The sequence below is a fragment of the Cheilinus undulatus genome, linkage group 13 (genome assembly GCF_018320785.1).
Source record: "Cheilinus undulatus linkage group 13, ASM1832078v1, whole genome shotgun sequence".
Classification (NCBI taxonomy): Eukaryota; Metazoa; Chordata; class Actinopteri; order Labriformes; family Labridae; genus Cheilinus; species Cheilinus undulatus.
This window is the reverse complement of record NC_054877.1, coordinates 44,284,422-44,308,565: the sequence shown is the minus strand read 5'-3', so window position 1 is coordinate 44,308,565 and position 24,144 is coordinate 44,284,422. Positions and strand designations below refer to the sequence as shown.

The 24,144-nt window shown below is 40.3% G+C and overlaps 1 protein-coding gene across 1 annotated transcript in view; it reads right to left on the bottom strand.

Annotated features, from left to right (window-relative positions):
- The window catches only part of LOC121520480 (cadherin-6-like), a 170,750-nt gene that overhangs the window by 87,808 nt on the left and 58,798 nt on the right, over positions 1–24,144 (bottom strand). Inside the window, exon 2 of the mRNA XM_041803944.1 lies at positions 16,957–17,266. Within this exon, the coding sequence (XP_041659878.1) occupies positions 16,957–17,175 (219 nt within the window). The 5' untranslated portion in view covers positions 17,176–17,266. The remainder of the gene's footprint in view (positions 1–16,956; positions 17,267–24,144) is intronic.

Below are 24,144 nucleotides of genomic sequence, written 5' to 3'. Positions count from 1 at the left end.
TACATTGCCATATGACACTCCATAGTTCGCTGCCCCTGGTACCTGCCCCATTATCCAGTCCATACAGGTACTGAAGAGCGTAGAGGGCTAAGATGCACCCCGAACAAGTCAGAGATGGAGCCATCACACTTTACAAAACTCTGTAACAGAATAAAGGGCAGACATCGGCTGGATGAGCGGGCGTGTGATCCAGTGGAGCTGACCCTCAGCCACCAGTTGATGATCAATGCTCTATGGAATTCCTGAAAGCGGGCCAAGTGGAGCTCTGAATGTAAGTGGCTTTATGAAGGTGAAATTTCACAGTAAAAGCATCTGGAGCATTTTGGCTGAATCTGCACTTAGCTCTCTATAGTACACAAGGCCAACATCTTCTGATCGTATTTAGGTGAAATGAAATGAATGGTTTGAATGATTGCTTTTCAAGTTAAAAAATGTAGCATGATTGCCCGAGGCACACCAAAGGTTAAGCCAAAATCTTGAGGCGCACCATATTTACATTGTTAAAAGTGATGCAAAAACATGGCAGAATCGGGCAAAAATGGTGAAACAAAGTGAAAAATGGGCAAAAACTGGCAAAAAGTGTCCAAAAGATGGGTTAACAGTAGCAAAAATGTGTTGAAAGTGTCAATTAGGTAAAAAGACTTGGCAAAGGTAGTAAAAGGACTAAAAAATATGGCAAAAATGGGGGAAAAAAGTGTCTAAACAAAGGCAAAAATAGGTGAAATTGGCACAACGTTGCAATAGTGGGTTCAAAGTTGCAAAAAGGCGGTTATAAGGAATTGAAAGTGATGAAAAATTTGGCAAAAAATGACCCAAATATAGTAAAACTGGCAAAGAAAGTGCCCAGAGAATAGGTTTAAAGTGACAAAACAGTGGTAAAAAAAATGATTAAAAGTTGCAAACAATTGGTAAAAAGAGGTAAAAAGAGATGAAAAATTGACAAAATGCTGCTGATCCAACACACATGCACTGATATCAGTAAATCACACCTGGGCAGGCCCCATTCTCTGTTTTGTTTTTTTTGTTCAGGGGCCCAGCCAGATCTGTGCGCAGGCCTGATTTCACTACTTGCCATAAATTTGTACTAACAGCGTAAGGTTGTACAAATTCCCAAGGCACACCTAGACTTGCCACACCATTTGAGAACCACTGATTTAGGCTACACATTAATGGATGTGTGACCAGCTCTAGAAGAAAGTCAAGATGTTTGTCTATCATTCTGAAGTACCCGGCAGATAAAACATCTCCTCATGGAGCCGTGTGATACTGCAGCTGAAAACATCTGTATCTGAATGCACTTCATGAGCACGCCAATCAGTCATCTGGGATCAAATAATCATCGTTTAATAATGTAGAAAAAGCACTAACATGTTGTTTTCTTCATGCCAAAGTAGAAATAAATCAGCCTTGTATCGGCCTCAGATATCCTATGTGACTTTAAATGAGGAGGAATCTGCAGAGGGCCTTTGTTAAAAAAAGAGAAAGGAGCGTGCTCTGCAGCACAGCCACCACAGCACGTCCTCTTATCATAACCAATAATTCAGAGAGCGGGTCAGCGCCTGAGCTCTCTCCTCTTTAAAACCCACTTTTCCCGCACATACCAATGAGAAACAAGAGTGCTGACTCTCAGCCTCTTCTTCTCCTCTCTCTTCAAAAAACATCCAAATCTGCAGACTTGGCCTGTTGGAGTTTTGCTGGGTTGTCAATGAGAGGATTTTCCTTTCAACTTAATATCTCTGTTCCCACAGAAGTCCTGTTCCTCTGAACAGAGAAAAAAAAAAAAAAAAAACAGCTAAATCCAAGGTCTGCATAAGCTATTGATGTCATTACAATGCAGAAGCCCCTTTGAAATGTAGCTAAATTCAGGTGTGCTCAGGAGAACTGCCAGTTCTACATGCTAAACGTTTGATCTGACAAAACACCCTGACAGTTTCTGAGTATAGAAATAATGGCTGTTAAACCATGGAGTCTCTCTGACGGAGTATTTTTACTGTCTTTACTAAAAATGATGAAATCTGGACAGAGCGCTGAAAAAGAAACACTCCTTTAAAAGCACAAAACAAATCAGTGACATTGTAAGACAGAGTGTTTCTCGTCTTTTAAACAAAAGATGTTTGCTGGTGCATTTTTGAAACAGTCCAAAGACTTTTTCCCTTCAAAGTAAAGCTGTGTAGTTGTGTGTTATGAGGATAAAAACACAGTCCTCTTATAAAACAATGTTGATTTCAGATTGCCAGAGAGCCCTAAATCTTAAAGAGCACGTCCTCGTTTGACCGCGGCCGGTGTCGGTGAGGATGTAGTTGTCCTGACATCACCCTTTAGTTTGTGTAATACTATTTAAGCCTCCGCTTCAGCATGTTTGACGTCACTCTCTCATCTTTGAAACCAGGAAATGTATGTGTTTTGACATGTTGACAGAGCTGGAAAAGAGGGAGGGTGAGTGAGAAGTAAAGGAATTTCTCCAGGGTCCATTGATGCAGCGTTCTGAGATAGCTGCACCCTTTCTACTCAATGCTTGCTTCCCCTCAACACATGCTAGAAGAACCTATACACAACTCTTTCTAGGTCTATGCACTGGGTCAATACTTTCAAACGGAGCCATTTCTAGCAGGGGTCAAGCTAGACAGAGCATTTGACCATAACAGGAAGTCAAACACAGAAAAGCACAGAGAAGGCAGTCAGTTTAAGTATGAACTGCCAAATTATATCCCAATAATATATCAACATTTCTTCACTGGGGATGGAGGTCAAAACCCAGGACTGAAAAGAGCCAGTTCTGTATTTTCAAACTCCATACTGCTATACAACGGATTTGAGAGTCATAAACATTCCATTTTTTTGTTTTTCAATGAAACTCATGGATGGTGTTGTGTCTCAGGGCTCTTTGGATCACTGAAATCAGGCACCTGTCATAACTAGTTTGCAAGGTGAGCCCAATCAAAGGAAAACTACTCAAGAAGACTGTTCCACATTATTAAGCAGGCCACAGGTTTCAAGCAATATGAGAAATATAAAATATCTCTCTGCTGCTGAAAAGTTTCAATCAGTGCAATGCCTTGGACAAGGTATGAAAACGTTCGATATTTCAGAAAACCTAAGCGTGATCATCGTACTGTGAAGAAATTTGTGGCTGATTCAGAGCACAGACAGGTTTGTGCAGATAAAGGCATAATGAGGAAGGTTTCTGCCAGACAAATTCATCACATTAAGAGAGCAGCCAATAAAATACCATTACAAAGCAGCAAACAGGTATTTGATGCTGCTGGTGCCTCTGGAGTCCCACCAACCTCAAGGTGTAGGATCCTCCAGAGGCTTGCAGTCGTGCATAAACCTCAGCCCCCCCTAACCAATGCTCACAAGCAGAAGCGGTTGCAGTGGGCCCAGAAATACATGAAGACTCATTTTCAAACAATCTTGTTTACTGATGAGTGCCGTGCAACCCTGGATGGTCCAGATGGAGGAGTAGTGGATGGTTGGTGGATGGCCACCATGTCCCAATAAGGCTGTGACATCAGCAAGGAGGGGGCGGAGTCATGTTTTGGACTGGAATCATGGGGGCAGAGTTGGTAGGCCCCTTTAGGATCCCTGAACATGTGAAGATGAACTCTTCTGCAAAGTGTATAGAGTTTCTGACTGACCACTTTCTTCCATGGCACAAAAAGAAGAACAGTGCCCTCTGTAGCAAAATGATCTTCATGCATGACAATGCACCATCTCATGCTGCAAAGAATACCTCTGTGTCACTGGCTGCTATAGGCATAAAAGGAGAGAAACTCATGGTGTGGCCCCCATCCTCCCCTGACCTCAACCCTGTTGAGAACCTTTGGAGCATCCTCAAGCTAAAGATCTATGAGGGCGGGAGGCAGTTCACATCAAAACAGCAGCTCTGGGAGGATATTCTGACATCTTGGAAATAAATTCAAGCAGAAACTCTCCAAAAACTCAAAAAAATGTGAAGGTGATATCAAAGAAGGGCTCCGATGTTAAGGTGTAACTTTGCCTGTTAAGATGTTTTTGATTGAAATAGCTTTGATTTCAGTAAATACGACCTCCTAATGCTGCAAATTCAACAAATGACCATTTTCAGTTCTTTACAACCTATAAAATGTTCTGAAACTCTGCTGTGCATAATAATGTGGAGCAGTGCATTTTGAGGTTTTTTATTTTAGAAAAATAATAGTCATCACTGGGAGGTTTGTTCAAAAACATTTAATGATTCTCTAACAGTTGATGACTTGAAAAATATTCTGACTGTCATTTGCATTGACTATTTGGGTAAATCAGAGAAAAATATCATTTGCATAATAATTTGGAATCCGGTGTATAGTCTCACAGGTTCTATGACTTGATGTCATTTTATCATATCACTGATGTGGAGCAGGAGCTAAAAGCATACAGGAACTGTGCATCAAATCAAACCAAAATGTGGTACCTGTAACTGTCAGCTAGAAGAAAAAAGGTACTGGCTGTGCTGGGAGTAACATCCGCACTGAAAAGTACCCCCACTTTGGTGCAATCACACCTCAGGCCTTGATGCTCATTTCAGTTCTTTTCCTCGGATCTGACTTTTTTGTTTGGCAGTTCAGAGTGAAACATGCTGATAACTCAGACTGAGCTGCTGTCTGTAACAAATCACTTTGTTAGGCCAATGCAGGCATTTTTTATGTCTCTAGTGAACCATAATAAAAGTGTTAAAAGACAGTGCTGCAAAAATCTATACCATGGATGAAATTTTACCAGAAAGGGTATTGATACCAGTTTACTGACTACTACTGTAGGGCCTCGCTTCCTTGGTGGTGCCCCAAGTGTGATCTGCTTTAAAGGGGCAACGCAGACTGAAATCTCAGGATAGGTCAGCATCAATCAATGTGCTTTCACACTAGCAACATTGATCCGTGCCTGGACCCACTTGCGTATACTCAGTCTGATACAGTAGGTGGCGGTATGCACATAGCTGGTTTAGAAACCTGCCATGGAGGAGAAAGAAGCTACCATAGCAACCATTCGGGTGGTTGTTTAAACATCAAAAAACAACAAAATTCACCGAAAAAAATGTGCAGATGAATCCTATAAGTGATCAATGTACAACAGGCAACATCTAAACACATCTAAACACTCTGCACAAAGGCACTATGGGAAAACTCTGCCCCCCAGATTCGAAATGGCAGTGGGCAGAGCTTGCTCTACAGAGTTAGATTAACACTGAATGGTAAAGTTACACTTTGAGTGTTAAAATCAACACTGAAATGTTTAACAGTAAGCATTAACCGCTCAAATCAATTACAGTTAAAATCAATGTCGGCTCTAAACCAAACCCACATAGAAAACTCTGAGGGTGGATCAGCAGAGTGGAGGGGCGGGGTCACCCTTCATCATGGCTGCATCACTCAAACCAGGACAACAACAGCTGCTTTGAACATCCCTGAGTGAGATCAAAATCTTCAGAAACTAGCGATGTGAAATGAAAAAATGTCCATTTGGTGTAATTCACATCATCCATTTTTCCTGCTCTTCCTCTTCTGTTAAACCCTTTTTTCCCTCCACTTTGTGAAGGGATTATTTTGGAAACTTCAGACGCTCTAATGTTGAACAGCTTGTTGAACAGATGTGCCGATAACGCTGCACAAAGCTGGGCGAGAGTCACTGAGAAGCTGCTCCTGTAATTCATAACATTACTCCCCGTTGCAACTCAAATTGAGGGTTGGAATACTGCTCCTGAAACTGATCAATCAATATAAATCATATTATTTAGGATCAGTGGTGTCACAGTTCACAGAGGTAATGGTTTGGATGGTACTTTGATTTTGGGTGCACAGTTTCGAAAAAAAAAAGTGCATGTTCTAGTGTGCAGTTTTTGGTGTAATTTAGAAGGACCTGTGATTGTTCTAACAGCCTGTAATGTACTGAGCATTACGCAAAAAAAAAAAAAAAACAGAAAAAGGCATTAAAATGAGTAAAAAGCAAGACGGAAATTTAGCAGAGCTGCCCTGGTGGTTATATGTCTCCACCAGGTCCACAATTTCTGGGCAGTGGTAGTACAGTTAGGAAGGATATTTTTGTACATCTGTTGTAGCACAAAGCTCCAGTAAAATCCTTTAAAGCAATCCTGAGATATTGTTCATGACAATGGACCCATGTGAAGCTCATGAAGTGGGATCAACCACTAAGAATGGATGGGAATGGAGGAAAAGTAGTACTTTACAACTCTAAAAGGAGCTGAGTGCTGCAGTTATCTTTAGAACGATCCAACATACACTTTGCAAAGAAGTGATTTTTTTCTACACAAATTCTATACAATTTACCTGTAATGGGGGCAATCAGTGCCACATATTACTCCGTCCTGCATGCCCCTGCAAACATTTTCTAGAGAGCCTGGAACTTGGCTCCAGGCTAGGACAGCGCTGTTGTATACAACACTAAGAGACACAGTTAATTAAAACATTGATAACTTTTGAACCGTATGCGATAGACACTTACTCCTTTTTCCTCTGAAAGCTGACAGTTTTGCTGTTCGTTTGCTACCATTGAAGTCTCTGTAGCCCTAAAGGACACCAGTGTAGAGAGCCCAGAACTTAGGTGATTTTTCAGGGTCTTTGGAGTTAAATCCACAGCCTTACATCCGATAATGAGCGTCTTTTTAACCATTTTTGATCCATTTTCGATCATGTACTTTGACTGTCTTCAGTGGGCGGCGCCATGTTTGTTGACATGCAATGCATTGTGGGAGGGGCAGTCGACAAGTTGTGTCTCTACTGCTTAGAGGATGGTTAAAAAGGTGACCCTGTTAGGCCCTCAGATTATACCTGAATCCAGAATCTGGCCCCTGCTGTGATTGAGTTTTTCACCCCTGACTTAGACTGATGTATTCTCACATATCCGTTGTATAAAAGCATCCGAACCTTGACTATTCAGGATGATTAGCCACCAAACTCCCATAATTCCACTTTATGCTGTCCTTATAAGGTCAGAGGCATTGAGGAAATCAGTATCTCACTCCACAGCAAGCCAGCACAAGAGGAGGAGCTGAGGGGTTAATCTCGTGCCAACACTACTCGCTCAGTTTAATTGTGGACAGTTTTGAATGTGAATCTATTTTGGGGCATTTTCCTCCACACCTGTTAGCGCTAATGGAGGAGTTTACAGAAAACGGGGCCACATGGCTCCAATACCCCAGTTTTTGGTGGCTCATCCAGGTCTCTCCAGGTCTCCAGGAATATATTAACACAGATAAGACATAACTGGGGTACTCCAAAAAATCTGATCCCTGAGCTCACAATAACCTTAATGTGTCCTTCCTCAAACTGTGTCCTGCATTCTCTCCCTCTGTGGACTGTTTTTATTATTACCACACTTATAGGAAGAACCCAAAGCTCTTTCTTCAATGCATGCAGAAAAACAGCGACATATCAGAGCTTTATGAACATTTATGATCAGCTTCCAAACTCGTTTTAGAAATTGGAAAAGTTTGCCTCCAGCTCATCTGGGGCTTTTAGCATCCTCACACAGAAATGCTTCAGTCAAATGTTTATTTCCAAGCCCAGGAATAAAAGAAAGCATGCAGAACTGACAGGGTAACATGCAAAACAAGTCAGCAATGCTGCGGATGAATAAACAATTAAAGTAGAAATACGGCCTGGGAGATACAGGAAAATGACCCACGGGATCAGAGAATAGTGCTGACGATATTTCTGTTTAGCAGCGATGAACACTAGAATTAAAGGCTGCAACAGTATCTGTTTGGGTGTCATGGTTCCATGCATCTGAATGAAAAAAAAAGGATCTCCACATGGTATCCACACCCAAATTCAGGTAGTGGTAATGCTTCTGTTTGCTAACAGCTAGAAAACAACTAATGTAAAAACAGCATGCACCCATAACCCCCAGGACTCCTCAGTTTCCTTTCCACCTGCTGGGGACCCTCATTACCCAGCTGAACATTCGCTTCCGCATCAAAAAAACCCAGCAGAAGTTGCACTTCCTGCAGCAGCTGAAGAAATTCAACCTGCCAAAGACAATGATCATGCACTTCTACACCGCCATCCTCGAATCCACCCTCAGTTTGTCAATAACTGTCTGGTACAGTGTGTGCAGCCATGAGGGAGAGGAACAGGCTACAGCGTATCATCCACTCTGCAGAGAGGGTGATCTCTCCACCGCCTGTATGTCTCTAAAGCATGCAGGTAAAATTGCACCCTGGACATGGACTTTTTGAGGCCCTCCCCTCTGGCAGGAGGCTGGGGTCCATCAGGACCAAAACCTCCTCCTTCTGCTGTCAGTCTAATGAAAAGTACTCCGGCTGGAGCCTATCCCTGCAATCATTGGGCAGGAGGCGGGGTACACCCTGGATTGGTCGCCAGTCAATCACAGGGCTGACATATAGAGACAAACAACCAGGCATGCTCACACCAACCATGGCAACCAGAAAACGGCAAAAGCCCTGAACTGACCCATCGGGCTCATGAGAACCTTTGACCTCAGCATGCTTACACTCACACCTACAGCCAATTTAGAGCCACCAATTAACCTAATGAGCACGTCTTTTTGGTTGTGGGAGGAAGCCGGAGTACCCTGAGAGAACCCACACATGCGCAGGGAGAACATGCAAACTCTGCACAGAAAGGCCATGACGGGGAAGCAAACCAGGGACCTCTTGCTGTGAGGCAACAGCGCTAACCCCCGCACCATGCCACCCCCACATCATTATATTTTTATGCAATGCAATTCACATAAAAATTTCAAAATTAGTTTAAATAATTGCAGAAGATATTTTTTGGCCTTCAGCCCCAGTTTAATCTATTTAATATTTTTCTGGATTAAAAATAAAATGATTTATCGCTTGTGCTTGTTGAAAATGCATACTTAAAAAATAATCACATATTGATACAATTTCAATACTGGAAAAAATAAGCAATTTTCCCAAATTCAGCCCTACCTGGAACTGCTGCAAACTCATGCCAAAGCCTGCTGGGAGAATTTTTAAATCTGATGAAGCTGCCACTATACCATAGCTACAGCTAACGTATCTGCTTTGCATGGTTAGACTCAAAATAAGGGATGGCAAATGACATGATTTTATTGACATTGATGCCATTATCAATTTTGCTTATCAATGCAATCCTTTATCAATTCCTCCCTGTGAATTTCATTTTTGGAGAAAGTAGACTATATAGGGTTTCACTGTTAACGACTCTTTTCTCTGAACACTGAGCCAGATGTATGCCTTTAGTGAGAGTCAGTGACAAGCACCCTTTAATCACTGGCTCTAATAGACAGTTTAAATGACTAAAAATGTTAAACATTAAGTGTTTGTGAGGAGAACATGCTAAAATATACAAAAAATAAAGTTTTTGTTGGAAATGTCTCAGTTAATTCTTTTCAAGGCATGTAGAAATATGGCATCCATAAGGGAATTGTTAAGATTACATGTGAATGATGTAGATCAGGGGTGTCAAACTCAATCACAGCAGGTCCCTGATTCTGGATTAAGGTCGAACCTGAGAGCCTAACAGGGTCCAAACCTGATATAAAAATATCAACTTATTAGTTCAAATGATCAGAACACAATATTAACCCTTAAATGCCTGTTGTATCATATTTGATACACACTTTTATGGGAACTCTATCTCATCAAAATGATTAATATTTTAAAAATATTTTTTAATACAGGCAGATAAATTATAAAAAAAGCCCTACAGTGGATTATCGGTTGCCAAAAACACCTAAATGTATCAAATGTGATACAAAAAAAAATTTATGTAATTTTTTTTCTTTTTTTGGATTTGGGTAGAGGGTTAAATAAATACTTCAGTTACAAAAAAAGATAATTTTCTGGCTATTATTTGAGTAAAAAAGCTTTAAGGGGTTAAAAATAGAAAAATAATGTTTTTAAAGAGCAAACATATGAGTAGAAAGTTAAAAACACAAGACTGAAAGGTCAAAATATGAGATCAAATTCTAAATTGCGAGTCTGACAGGTAAAAATATGGGATTAAAAAGCCAAAATATGGGGGTGATAATGTCAAAATATGTGCTAGAATTCAAAATAATGACTTAAAAAGTTAAAATATGACTTAAATTAAAATTGGGAGTCCAAAAGGTGAAAATATGTAAAATTAATAATTCCAAATGTCAAAATATAAGAAAAAACTTGAAATCATGAGTTTAAAAGTCAAAATTCGGGATTAAAAAGAACAAAGTAAGGAGTTGAAAAGGTTAAAATATGACTTAAAATTTAAAATTGGGAATCTAAAAGATAAAATGTGACGTATAAAGTCCAAATTCTGAGTAGAAAAGGTCAAAGTATGAAATAAAATGTCAAATTGATTAGTCTGAGTCTTAATCTTGAGATGCAAAACATAAAATATGAAATAAAAACACATTTTTTACTTTTCATGAAATCTTTTTTACTCTTTACTTCTCAGATTTTTATGGCTTAACAAGGATATTTTTAATAATCAAGTTGAAGTTGACATTATTTTACTGGAGGAAATCTGCAGACCTCATACTGGTGGGCCAGTTATAACACCAATATGCTATGATCTCGCAGGCCAGATGTAATTGTTCAACAGGCCGGATTTGGCCCCAGGGCCTTGCATTTGACACCCCTGATGTAGATGGATTGAGCCAGTTGGAACCAGTTCTTGATTCCCATCCCTGTTCAGAATAATCAAAACTCTAGAAACATTCATCCAAGACTTCCTGTTGCTTTTGTTCTTGTTAAGGTAAACCATGACCCAGACCAAGGTACAAACCGAACCATGACTGAATCTGAATCGTCTCTGCAAGGATCACTCTGTGACTCAGATTGCAAAGCAACAGTCTGTCTCTTTCTGCATTACTAGCTCTGATGCAGAAAAACAGATTCAGATGATGAAATTCAGGTTGACTCTGGGTTCATCTACCACATTTTCCAGCATCAGTGTTCAGCCATATTCAAACTATCACTGACTTATGAACAGATCCTCCAAACACAGACCTGTTGTGTCACTGTAACTGTTTATTGTGATGAATCCCTGCGAGTATTTTGTCCCTACTGCCACACAAAAGCCGATCTTCTGCTGACAACTTCTTCACAGCAGCACTTGACTGGGATCCAAAGAGAACCACCGAGTTCATCATGCTGGCCTGTTTCATGCATTATTGAAGAACTGAAACATTAATTAACGTCTCTATTTGCTGCATCTTTTCTGTGTCGCTTCTGCAGCTTCAGGCGACAGTGAATGTGTGTCAGCTGTTTGTGTTCATCTGTGCAGGAAAACTCAGCTCATCCTCACTTTTCTGTCCTCCTTACGTGTCAGAGTACGCCCGCTGCCCCGCTCCTCTCTGTCTCCATCCAGCTGACTTCTCCTTCCTCTCTTGTCTTGCTGTTCTTTTGTTCTCCCTGTCCTCCTCCTCTTCTCAACTTTCCTTTAACAACACCTTTTCTGTTCAGTACAAAACCTACGTTTCCTCCGCTCTCCTCCTCTCATCTCCCTCCCTCCCTCCTTCTTTTTGATCCTCTCTGCCTTTTCTCTCCAGCAGTGTTCAGTCTGATTTGATCTGTCAGTCTGCGGGGCTGCTACACCTCCGTGCTTCCTCCTAACACGAGCTGACGAAGCCTGAGGACGTTTTACCAAGGCGGAGTGTTTCAGAGATGTTTTCTGGAGTCCGCATGTGTCCCACATCTCTGATTCTGCTACCAGACCTCCACCAGGCTGCTGTCTCCTGCTGTCTCTCTCCAGAGCAGCGGTGGGACAACGATATCCGATCCTACAGCTCATAAATATCACTAACTTTTTCTAAACACTCCCCTGCAGTATCTGACGGTGGTGAGAAATGTCAGAGATCCAGGGTGACATTTACTAGGATGTGAGGTAAATGAAACTGAAGAAAAATAATTGCATTTGTATTTATACCATGGATTTGATGATAATACTCTGGAATAGAAATGCCATTTATCTAGATAAACCAAAATTACTAGTCACTTAAATAATGATAAATATTTTTAATCGTCAAGTGACTGCCACTGTGATCTGTCTTAAATATAAGTGCTTGATTTTGACTGTTTTCTGGGTGTTGTCCCAAATCAAGACATGTTGACCAAACACAGTTCTAACTTGCATTAACCCTTACGTATACCTAGGCACATTCTTTGCATTGTGTACGGTAATTCTTGAACCAGTTTGTGTTCTGTCGATGCGACTGGCATGAAACTGCATAAAGATGTGTATTTTGGCTCATTTTTAATTTTTCGAGCCAAATCATTTCATTGACCTGTTTAGTCTCCTTATGAATATTAGAGGATGCTACGTCAAAGCATGTCCGAACTTATGTTAGATAGCGAGAACAGGGCTAAACCACAGGATGAATAAACTCTTTAACCAACCACTATAACATCACATATCATGTTGACACATTTTTGACAAAGAGCTGATATTCTAATAAACTCTTCAGCAACAAGTAACACACGTGTCTTTGTAACCTGCAGTCAGAGGGGATCTCATGCAGTGTCTTTGGATCAAACCAACTACAGGGAGAGGGGTGGATGTTTTTGAGGTTTGGATATAAAGTTTTGACTAGAAAAATATAAGAGATGACAGAACCACACTTAAAAATAGGGGGATAACCGGGAGAAATTACAAGTCAGGAGTAGAGCAGGAGACAGGGTAAAAAAGCAGTTGCAATTCAAATGAAGTTGTATTGTATGTTGGTTTATGGAACGTTGAGATGGGTGGAGTCATACGCCGAACATTGAGCACCGCCTAAACTGCACACTGCAGTCAGGGGCTTCTTGGCATAGTGGCTGTAGATGGGTACGTTTTATCCGTGTAGTTTAATGAGTTTAACGTAAAAATGGGACAAGAAACGGTGCGTCTAAAACATACAAAGCGATTTATTCATCCCACAAAATACCCCTCTGTCACAGGCACTAATTTACAATGCAGCTTTTGTCTTTTTGTCTCCTTTCGCCTTTGTGTCCTGTTATCCTCTGATCAGCTGTGTGAGTCTGCAGGCTTCTACAGGAATACTAACACCACACCAAGCTAAAACAAAGGCAATACGAGTGATTTCGATTAGAGTGATGATTATGTGCCGTTGACTCAGGATACGAAAGGATATTTGTATGAACCGGAGTTCACCGAAGAAGAACTTCTACAGATGGAGAGTCGGCGGGCTGAAAGAGAGAGCAGAGAAACTTCACTGGAAAGTTTTGAGCAGGAGAAATCCTGAGTTACCTGGTGGTGTAAGTGTGGAAAATGTGAACCCATGTTTAGGATCTCTCCAGCTCAAAACTGTCAACGTTGTAGATCTAACTGATGACTTCTCTGCTCCGTGACTGAGGATTTCATTGATCTGTGTTTGTAATCTGCTCTGTTTTTGGATGTGTGTGTCTCTGTGCTGCTGCCTGTTTGGCTGAGATGCTCTTGTAAATAAGATTCCTTATCTAAATGTGGATTTCTTGGTTAAATGGATTTAAATAAATAAGGAAAATGTGCACATAAAAAGACACCAGGCTAAAAAGAAGCTACAGGCAGGCTCACTAGGCAAGATAATCGCTGTGTGCCACACTCTTCAGACAACGCACTTTACAGCGTCAAAATTGGGCCCCTGGTGTTTAGAAATCATTTCTCTGATTTGGCTGTTTTGGGTCATTAATTTTTTGAGTGTTTATTTATCAAATATGCTAATTCATTGTCATCATTTACTCTGTTTTATTGACTTAGATAAGCTTGCACTGTATAAATTTAAAGGCTCATGCTTGACTTAAATTATTTCTTTTTCTTTCCAGATGTTTTTCTCCCAAACACGGATGGGACTGATGAAACCAGCCTGGAGTTGTTTCTTTGTTGTTCCTCCATGTGAGAGGAGGATGTCAAGCCGAGAGCGTCTGCAGGTGAAGCTTCCTGAGCTGCAGCTCTGTGACTCAACGAGCACAAATTGCATCAGGATAGATTTTATCCATTGATTTTTAGAGTCTACATGGTATGAGGAAAAAAACACGTATGAATGTTCTCTAACCATGATCTTGCTCCAGTGATCTTTCAATGAACCACCCCGCCGTCACTGCAGCATATCAGAAGCAGCCAGCAGCCCCCCCGCCGCGACGGCAACACCCCAGCAGGGAGGGAGAGTGTGCTGATCCGGCGTGTTTACCTCCGTCACGAAGAAGAGCTGTTTGTTACAGAGCTGACTTTGTTTTGTGCTGCTGTCAGACAGCAGGCCTCATACGGAGCAGCACAACACCTCCCGGCATCTGGCTGCTGATCAAACAGCAGCTCGGCTCTCATCACGCCGCTCTGTGTGCGAACCTCGCTAATAGGCCTGAGCGAGAAACTCCTGGTGTTTCATACAGCAGCTGGTAGTGCCCAGAATCCCCACGTAACCTTTGTTAACTCTGCAGCACCTAACGCCACATTACACGTGATTTTTAAAAGTCATATTTACAGCTTTAATATAGGCTGCAGCTCTACCAGCTCTCTGACTCACAGCGCTGTGACCCACTGATCATTTAAATTATTGATTAGCTCTCTCTGGTGTCACGCTCTGGGAGGGAGCCTCAAAATCTCCTACAGTGTGTGCTCTTACAAAATTAGGTTATCTGACAAATCATTTAATCAGATTGATCATCTGAAAATGATAAACAACAAAACAGGGCAACAGGTCTATATTTTATAGCCTTGCAAAGCAGATGGATTATCAAGATCCCATGCTGTCATCAGGTGGATCCATCCAACAAAGCTAACAGCTTACAGTCTGTTCCCTGCACATCCATCACCATCCCACCGTTTATCCCAGGACAGGAACAGACTGCGACAGATAATCAGGTCTGCAGATCGAACTATAGGGATGGACCTTCCCTCGTTCCAGGACTTATACTGGTCCAGGGTCAGGAGAACAAATATCTTAGCCCTGTTTCTTTAATTTTGCACTGCTTTACTGTAACTGAGAAAACTCGCAGTGGTAAAATGCATCTCCTCATCTGCACATTTTCACTAGTTCTAGTAACTGATCTTTGTCTCATCTCCCTCATGTACATCTGCATACATCCCTGCATATTTTATACTCTGATCATGTCTAGTCAGCATTCTTGCACCCCTTGCACATCTTGCAACCTCACTAGCGATGCACACAGACTCACTAGAAAAATACTTTACAAGAGCTTGTACATATTTGAATCTTAATTCAAAAATCTTAACAAATTTGTTCAACTAACTATTTGCCATAAATAAATCCTTGTATGTATTTAAAAGCCATTGACAAGTCATTAATCATTTTAAATATCTGTAAATGAGATGTTTATCTAGATTTGTCAGAAATAGATAGACTGATGTCTGAGATTTTGCAGGTGTGGCTATTTGTTGTTTTAGCGAGTGCTTCTCCTTATTAACACATTAATGAAGTTGAAGAATAGCAGATCACTGCTGGTCTTGACCGGTCTTGATGGAAAATCCTGAGTCCACTCAGTCTGAGACAAGACAAAGACATTCAAAATGTGGTCTTGAAGACCGTTCTTGAGTACTGAGAGCAAAGCTAACCAGAGTCATATTCCTCGTTGTGAAGTCATACATGGCCATAGAGCTGTTTCTGAGAACAACCGGATGAATCAGCATCATTTAAAGAGGAAGAGGCAGCAGGTACATTCAGGGTTTAGAAGTGACTGCAAGCCTCTAAACAACGATGGATGATGAAGTGATTAGAGTGGATGCAGCTATAGAACCAGTTTGATCAGAGCTGAACAACGTTTCTATATTAAAAAAAGAGCAAAGAAAAACAGTGACAGCTTTTCTTGTTGTAAAAGATGTTTGTAGCTGGAGTTTCATTTACCAACTGGCTCCACTGACCCTCAAATTCCACATATTCTGTCTGTTCAGTGATGCGTATGCAGCAGCCACTGCCTAAACATTTTGATCCACATAGAGCAGATCAATCCAAGCAGGAAAAGGAAGTGCATAGCATGTGGTCAATTTCAACTTAATCTCATAACAACATTAACATAACCTTTCATCCTCTGGCATAAGCCACATGTTAGATGGTCATAGGGTAACACGGCATCTTTGATGAAGAAAAGCAACATTTTGAGATTGAAAACTGTAGGATAACGCCGACTGCATGGTAGAAAGTCATACCAGATGAAGCCATTTTCTTTGCACAAATACTGAAGTGGAGTTCCTGATAACATTATACCTTTCACTGTAACTAATCAATAAGGAAATATTTGTGATTTTAGTCCAGAATTATCACATTACTATGAGTATCTGGATATAGAAGAGACATTTCTGTAAACCCGGGCATTTCAACCAGTGTTTTTAGATCTGATTCATGAGCTCATATGACAAAATAATGTCATAAATTTACGACTTTACAAACTCAAAGATTGCAAGTTGAAAAAGTAGAAATTTATGACTTCAACAGTTCTTTAATTTAGATATTCTCTTTGTAAATATAATTTTTTTTTAAACACAAAAATGAAGTTTTTTTTCTCGTAAATTTATGAAAAAAAAATCTGAGTTTAAAAAGTTGTATGTTAGAAATCTAACCCCTGAATGACTTTAACTTACTAATTACCCATTTTTACTATAAATGCATCTGATTCATGAAACCAGTTATCAGATCCATGGACTATGAATAATCTGCATCAGTATTTCGCTTGAAAAAAAATCATTATTGGCTGACCCTTATCCACAATGGTCACATGACTAAACTACAAAATTTACAGAATTAAAGACTGGTGATAATATAAAACACATGATTTCTTTATAATGCCAAGATGAGAAAAAGACCGCCTTAAATCACCTCTGATAGAGCTTTATCACTGTCCTACACTACAAGGAGCTCGCCACAACTCTAGCAAAGCTCTCATGATTTTATTCACAGTTTTTTAAACCTAGTAATGTCTGTCAAAAAGCCAGCATTACTGTAATAAAGGAATTTTTTTCATCTAAATGTCATGAACTTCAGCAGTGTCCCAGCTCTTACCTTCCCAATGTACTGGTAGTCACTGCCCGTGTACTCCTCCTGCAGGAAAAACTGGTTCCACATCCAACCTCGTCTCACTCGTTTGAGCAGCTTCTCTCCTCTGAGGGCCACCTCGGGCCCCTCTCCTCGTCCTGACTCTATCCTCCGTCCATTCAGTGACAAAGAATCCACCGACAGGCCCACACAGAGCCACACCACAACCTGTAAAGTAGTCCTCATGTTTCTGACGTACAGCTCACAGATCTTCCAGACGGATCACCTCAAGTTCGGGGTCATAGTCCTTCAGGGTTTGATCGACGTGTGAAAGGATCTGAAAAGAGAGAGAATCCTGGATGAGAACATGAATTCAAACATGTCAGATCCACAATAATGACACTGAACTCTAAGGGCGCTTTCTTGGCACCCAAACTGTTTGATGTGGGAGTACAGAGGGTTTTTAAATATGATTGATTTGTAAATGTATGCAGATAGATCTGTGATAAACATAAAGACACAAACAAAGCCTTTATTTACATATTAACAGAAACAGAAGGTCACTTGAATTCTCAGCCTTTTGAACCCCAAGATGCATTTTTAGAAGAGAGATCATCGAACAAGTGCAGCAGTGGGAAACACTTTATTTTTATGTTCAGGCTTTTTCACATGAAGGACCCAGGTCTGGATCCAAGTGCACTTGTACCCCAAAGTCTGGTTCATTTGGTCATCATGAACACAAGCACTGGGGCGCCATGCAAGCCAAAGCTCTGGGGGTAGAGATGCAGCCATTGCAAAAATCAGGGTGGATATTGATAACGCTGTCTAAAGTGAAAATGTAGTTAATGGTAGAAGCTGATGTTCTTTTGGTGTAAAACTGGGGGAATATCACAGTTTTGGGCAAGCACACTGCACTCGTGCCTGAGTGGTAGTCCAAGTATCCTTTCATGGGTTCACATGTGAACGCAAACATGCTGAAGTAGCAGCTACTACTCTGCAAGTAGAATTGTAAAGTGAATTCTAAATCCTCCATTCTCATTCAAAAACACCTTGTACCTGCTTAGATGGGCATTTCATCCTCTGAGCTGCTTCAGTTGGAGGTTAGGGATGCACAATCTTGTAGGCATGATATTGGTACTGACTGATATGATCATTTCTGTGATATTTTTACAAGCCATAAATCAGCTGAAAATATATCTGCCTATATCAGCAGTAAATATTGAACAATATTTGCCGTAAATGTCAGCCTATACGAGTTGTAAATAGTGGCCTATATCAGCTGTAATTATTGACACATATCAGCTGTAATACTGACCACTATTTGCTGTAAATACTGACCTAGATTGGCTGTAACATCAACCTATATATGGTGTAAATAAAAGCCTATATTGGCTATAAATATTGGTCATTTTGGTTGTAAATTGTCTGTAAATACTGGCAAAATAAACTGTTAATATTGGTCAGTATTGGCCGTAAACACTGGCCTATATCAGCTGTAGGTATCTGCCTATATAAGCTTTAACTGATCGCTTGTATCAGCTGTAATAATGTCCACTATAAGCTGTAAATACTGACCTGGACTGGCTGTAACATTGACCTATTTAAGCTGTAAATATAAGCATATATTGGCTGTCAATACTGGCCATTTTGGTTGTAAAATTTTTGCCATATTGGCCATAAATATTTACTCTATTGGCTGTAAATATTGGCCATATCAGGTGTTGATATTAACTTCAATTGGCTGTAAATATCAGCCTATATTAGCTGTAAATATTGGTCATAATTACTGTTAATATTGGCCATAAACACTGGCCTATGTCAGCTGTTAGTATCTGCTTATACCACTGAATGTTTTTGCCTTTATTGGCAGTAAATATGGGCCATATCAGCTGTTGATATTAACCTCAACTGGCTATCAATATCAGCCTATATTAGCTGTAAATATTGCCAATATTAGCTGTAAATATTGGCCTATATTAGCTGTAAATACTGGCCATACTGACTGCTAATATTGGCTATAAATACTGGCATACATTAGTGGTTAGTATCTGTTTATACTGCTGTAAGTTTTGGCCATTATTGGCTGTAATTATCAGCCTGTATCGGCTGTAAATACTGAGAATATCAGCTCTAAGTATTGCCCTATATTAGCTGTAGATACTGGCCATATTGGCTGTTAATATTGGCCATAAATACTGGCCTGCATTAGCTGTTAGTTTCTGCTTACACTGCTTTAAGTTTTGGCCTGTATTGGCTGTATATACTGGCCATATTGGCTGTAATTATCAGCCTGTATCAGCTGTAAATATTGGCAATATCAGCTGTAAGTATTGGCCTATATTAGCTGTAAATATTGGCCATATTGGCTGTAATATAAGCTGTAATATTGGTCTGAATCTGCAAGCATAGTTGTGTTCACATGGCCCCCGTACCATGCCCAAGTAGACCTAAACCATAACTGAGATCACCTCTTCCAGTGAACTTGGACACATCATCCATGTATAGTACACTTTTGTTCACACTGATGAAATAAACCAGACTGAGGGGGAAAGTGTTCCCGGATCTGGACTAAGGTCCCTAATGTGAAACCACTCTAAGTGAAAATGGCTGATAATGACCAATCAGGGCATCTGTATTTTGGGTTGACCATCTATTTTTATGACATCAGCTCACAAACAGATAAAGTTAAAGCACCATAAGGTCCTTTTAAACATTCAGAAAACTCATGTCAAACATGTGAAAGGGAAAGTTTTTAAAGATACACTTAAACACTTAAACATAACCAAGCTGAATCTTCTCTCTTTGCTTTACGTAGGCTGCCGTCTGTCATAAACAAAGATTTATGTGTGCGTGGCATTTAAAGGATGTCGAACAAAAGCAGTCGGCTATCATTTCACATTAACACAACAAAGACGGATCCATGAAAAGGCTGCAGAAGGCTGCAGGAGAAAAAGCGTGTAAAGATACAGTCGAGGCTCAGAAACCTCCATGTTAAGTGGCTGGAAGGAGCCTTTCATTAAGGTGAGTGCTGACACAATGTAAAATATTCACAGGCCGATCGACTTTGACTGTGATGATGAAGATAACAGTGAATGCCTCTTCTCTTCCTGCTGTCCTTCACATCAGCTCCACTTCAGAGTTGAATACGAAGAACTGCTCTGAGGACTTTTTATCCATACATCAAACAACAGCGTGTAAAGGCAGCAGTGCTTACTGGGAACTTATTCAGAGAGGAGAAAGTAATGAGCCATTTCCTGCAAACATTAAAGGATGTGAGTTAATTTGCCCAAACTTGTGGATGCAACACAACATAATCCTGATCTAAATACCTGTGTAATTTGCTGGTCCAACATTTCATCTATCGATATTCTCTTTGGGTTCAGTCCCGATGTAAATGTTCAATCATCAGGTTCTGACAGGCAAATCTTGATCCTGTCTGACTTAATCCTTTTTGGTTCAACCAGGCAGAAAGGTTTAAGCCTCATTTACAGAGCATTTTTCTCTTTCATCTTTCCTACATCACAAAGCATTTAAATCTCCAAATTAAAGCTTATCCTGCTCCTCATTTCCAGCCTTCAGTCATCGCTGAGCTGGATGTAAATGTGACACCAGGAGAGCAAACTTTACCGCAAAGTACTCATTCACTTCACTTTACCCCAATTTATAATCTCGCCAGAAGAAAATCACTTCTTTTCATGCTGAACACTGATAGGTTCCTTTCTGTCTCCTCGTCTGAGCCATCAGTCGGCCTGTAGCCTTTTGAACATGTCTTTACCCACTCTTGTCCATGTTTCCTAGTCTTTCCATTGTCCTCCTCTATCTAATAAAGGCCCAAAATAAATCTAAAAAAAAACAAACAAAAACAAACAGTACTTATTTGTTGGCACAATGCATCACATGCTCTCTCTCTCTAGATCGGCGATACTCAACATGCAGCTCTGGAGCCACATGTGGCTCTTTTGTGATTATTTGTGGCTCTTTTATGTCTTCATTTTAAATATTATTCCCCCAGAAAATCTTAAAAAAGGGAAACTTTTTTGCCCTTTTTTCACCATTTTTTGCCACTTTTCACCCATTTAAGCTACCTTTGCCATTCAATATACCTTTTTCTTACTTTTTCACCCATTTTGACAATTTTTTTTTTTGCCACTTTTATCCAATTTTTTGCCCCATTTCACCATTTTTTCTCCCAATTTTCACCCTTTTTTCACCCTTTTTTCCTAGTGCTTGCCGATTTAGCCACTTCTTGTTGCCACTTTTGTCCCATTTTTGCCCTTTTTCACCATTTTTGTAGCCATTGTTCACCCATTCAAGCTACCTTTTGCTACTAAAAAACCACTTGTTTTCTATTTGTTGCCCATTTTTGCCACTCTTGACTGTTTTTGGCCCATTTATGTCACTTTTGCCACATTTGGACCATTTCATGTCACCTATAACTCATTTTTTTGTCACTTCTCACCCACTTTTTGCTATTTTCTGACCCCTTTTCCGCTTTTCCTACCCATCCTCACTCTTTTCACCCATTTTTGTTGCTTTTTGACCATTTTTGCCACCTTTAACTTATTGTTATTTTACTTCAAGCTGTTTTTGCTTCACCACTTAGATTATGGCTCTTGCAAAGGTATTTTTCAACTATTTGGCTCTTTGGTTGAGCAGGGTTGAGTAACACTGCTCTAGATATAGATGTCACAGTATTTATGAGGGGAAACTGAAAATAATCAGGGCAGGAGAAGACACTTTTAATGATGTGGTGTGGATAGTTATGCTTTGCACTGCAACATGATGTCCAACACTTGCATGCTCTTCTAAAACACACTGTCATACAGATGCTCCTGAAGCTTTCATGGATTCATTAGACATACTTTGGATACCCCCTCCTTGGTCTGATCTGGAATCATGAAAATCAAACATGCTTGATCAGGGAGGCTCTGATGTGCTGACACCACACACTTGAGGATTATTTGGACCATAATGGTTTCTGACAGCCCTGAGATTTGGTCTTGCCCCTATGTTAATGGGAGGGGGCAAAGCGGACCTAAAAGCAGGCTTAAAGCCATCTAGTGTTAAGGGAGCCTTAGTCAGACTACCACAACAATTTTTCTTTCTACTGAAAACTTTAGTGAGCCTGGACAGAAAACATTTCTGCCTTTGCAGCCTGTTTCACTACCGCCACCTGGAGCCCTTCCAAATCTGTAATTACATCCTAATACCAAAATTTATTTTTAAAGTTTAAAGATTCATAAACAAAGATTGTTCTCTGCACAGAGTGAGCACATCTGCTTCCTCCTGTGTGCATCTCTGCAGGCAGAATAATTGTCTTGGCTCCGGATAAATGTTTCTGTTAAAATCGGATTGACCACTGACTTCATGGATGTAGCCTCTAAAAAAAAACAGAACCAAAAAAAAACAGCCTTTGTGCTCTTAAAAACTGCACTGGATCAATAAATCTATTCGCATCCACATAGAAGGATCAGGAAGGAACGCTTACACAGCAATTACTCCTCTGAAAGGAAATGTGCTTTTATCTTCCCACGCAGCGCTCTGTCAGTGTCTCACTGCTACAAGCACAAATAATGTTCTCCTTTATCTCAGCTACTTTACATACAAATGTAACCCAGTTTATTCTGTCCAAACTGCATGCAAACACTGTTCACACCAGATCTTTGTCACTTTTTGAAGACTTGTGTCTGACACAGCAGGGAGGGGCCTCATCAAGGCGTCATCATGAAGCCACTAGACTAATAAAGTCACCTCGCTCGTCGTGCACCAACCCTGCAGACCTTCATTTAAAGGATTATCCGCGCATCAGTTCACGTTTTTAGCACTAGGGTGCAGCCCTGATATGCAACAGTGACTTTGAAGCATGAGCCATCTCAGAGTGACCGCGCTGACAGCTGCAGCAGCACGACCAAGGCTCGATCAGACCACCTCATTCCTTAATATTCACTCAGTTATTGATGTGCTCTGTCTCTCTCTCTGCCCGCTGCTGCATTAAGTCTGTTCTTTATGAAAAGGCTTTAACAGAATCAGGTGGAGAACTCGCAGGAGACTGATTGATTCTGGCTTGACGCCTTCACTCGCCTTTTTAACGAGCCGCACAGCTCCATTATCGTGTGGTGAGAGAGGCTGGAGCCTTCAAGTTTTCCGGTTCAAAGAGGATTTCCCCCACCGCCTCGTTACTCTGCTGCGTGAGTGTGTGAGTATAAAGTCACCAAATATACTTGAAGCACAGTTGAACTGGCCTCAGTCCAAGCCCTGAAGAAACCAGCTCCAAAAATCACTGCAGATTCACTCTCATGTCTGATGATTCATCTTTAAAATTAAGACTTTTCTCATCATTAGGAAACACACTGATATAAAAACATCCACCTCTGACATTTTCTTATGTTTTTAATTCCCAAGATCCAAATATCAGACATCTGTGTCTGCAGTGCGTGAAAGGAAAGCCTTGAAGTGTCTGAAATCTGTTTATTTATGATGTTTGTCCGGTACAGAGAAGCCTTATTCACGTGCACAATCAGGACTTTGCTTATCAGAATAACCATAGGTGGTTTCACGATTAGGGAAAGTAGGCCACTGCCTGGGGCTTGTGCTCCTAGGAGCATCAAGATAAAGTCATTATAAATTAGCATCAAATATAAGGTAGACTCCTAAGATGACTTTTAGTGATTATATAATGATTAAAATCTTATTTTAAAAGTAAGTAAGGGGTCAATAGTATCAAGATAGAATTGGATTATGCACATAGCCCTTGTAGATGACCCTAGTCCCAAAAGCAAGGTCAAAGTCCCTCATATCAAGGTAATTATAGTTACAGTAGTAGTTACCTTTAGATATAGCCACGAATAGGGATGCATGATATTGGATTTTTTCCGATATTTTATATGCCGATATTTACAGACTCATTTTAGCCGATGCCAATATTTGAATATGTTTTACATAACTAAAAATTCAGTCCTTTGAGCATGATTTAAGATTTGAGGATGAAAAAAGAAACTTTTTTTCTTAAAACACACTTTAAAGTTTAGGTGTTGTGAGATGCCTCCCAAAAAAATATGTATTTTAAAATAGTTTTTAATTGTATATTTTCCAGTTTTGTAGAAATATATGCATAAAATTTAAATCAATCTAAAATAAAAATGTGGCCATTAGGGGGGATTTACAGCGCATATGCAAAGGATTCTGATCAATATAACCCCCCCCCCCCCAAAAAAA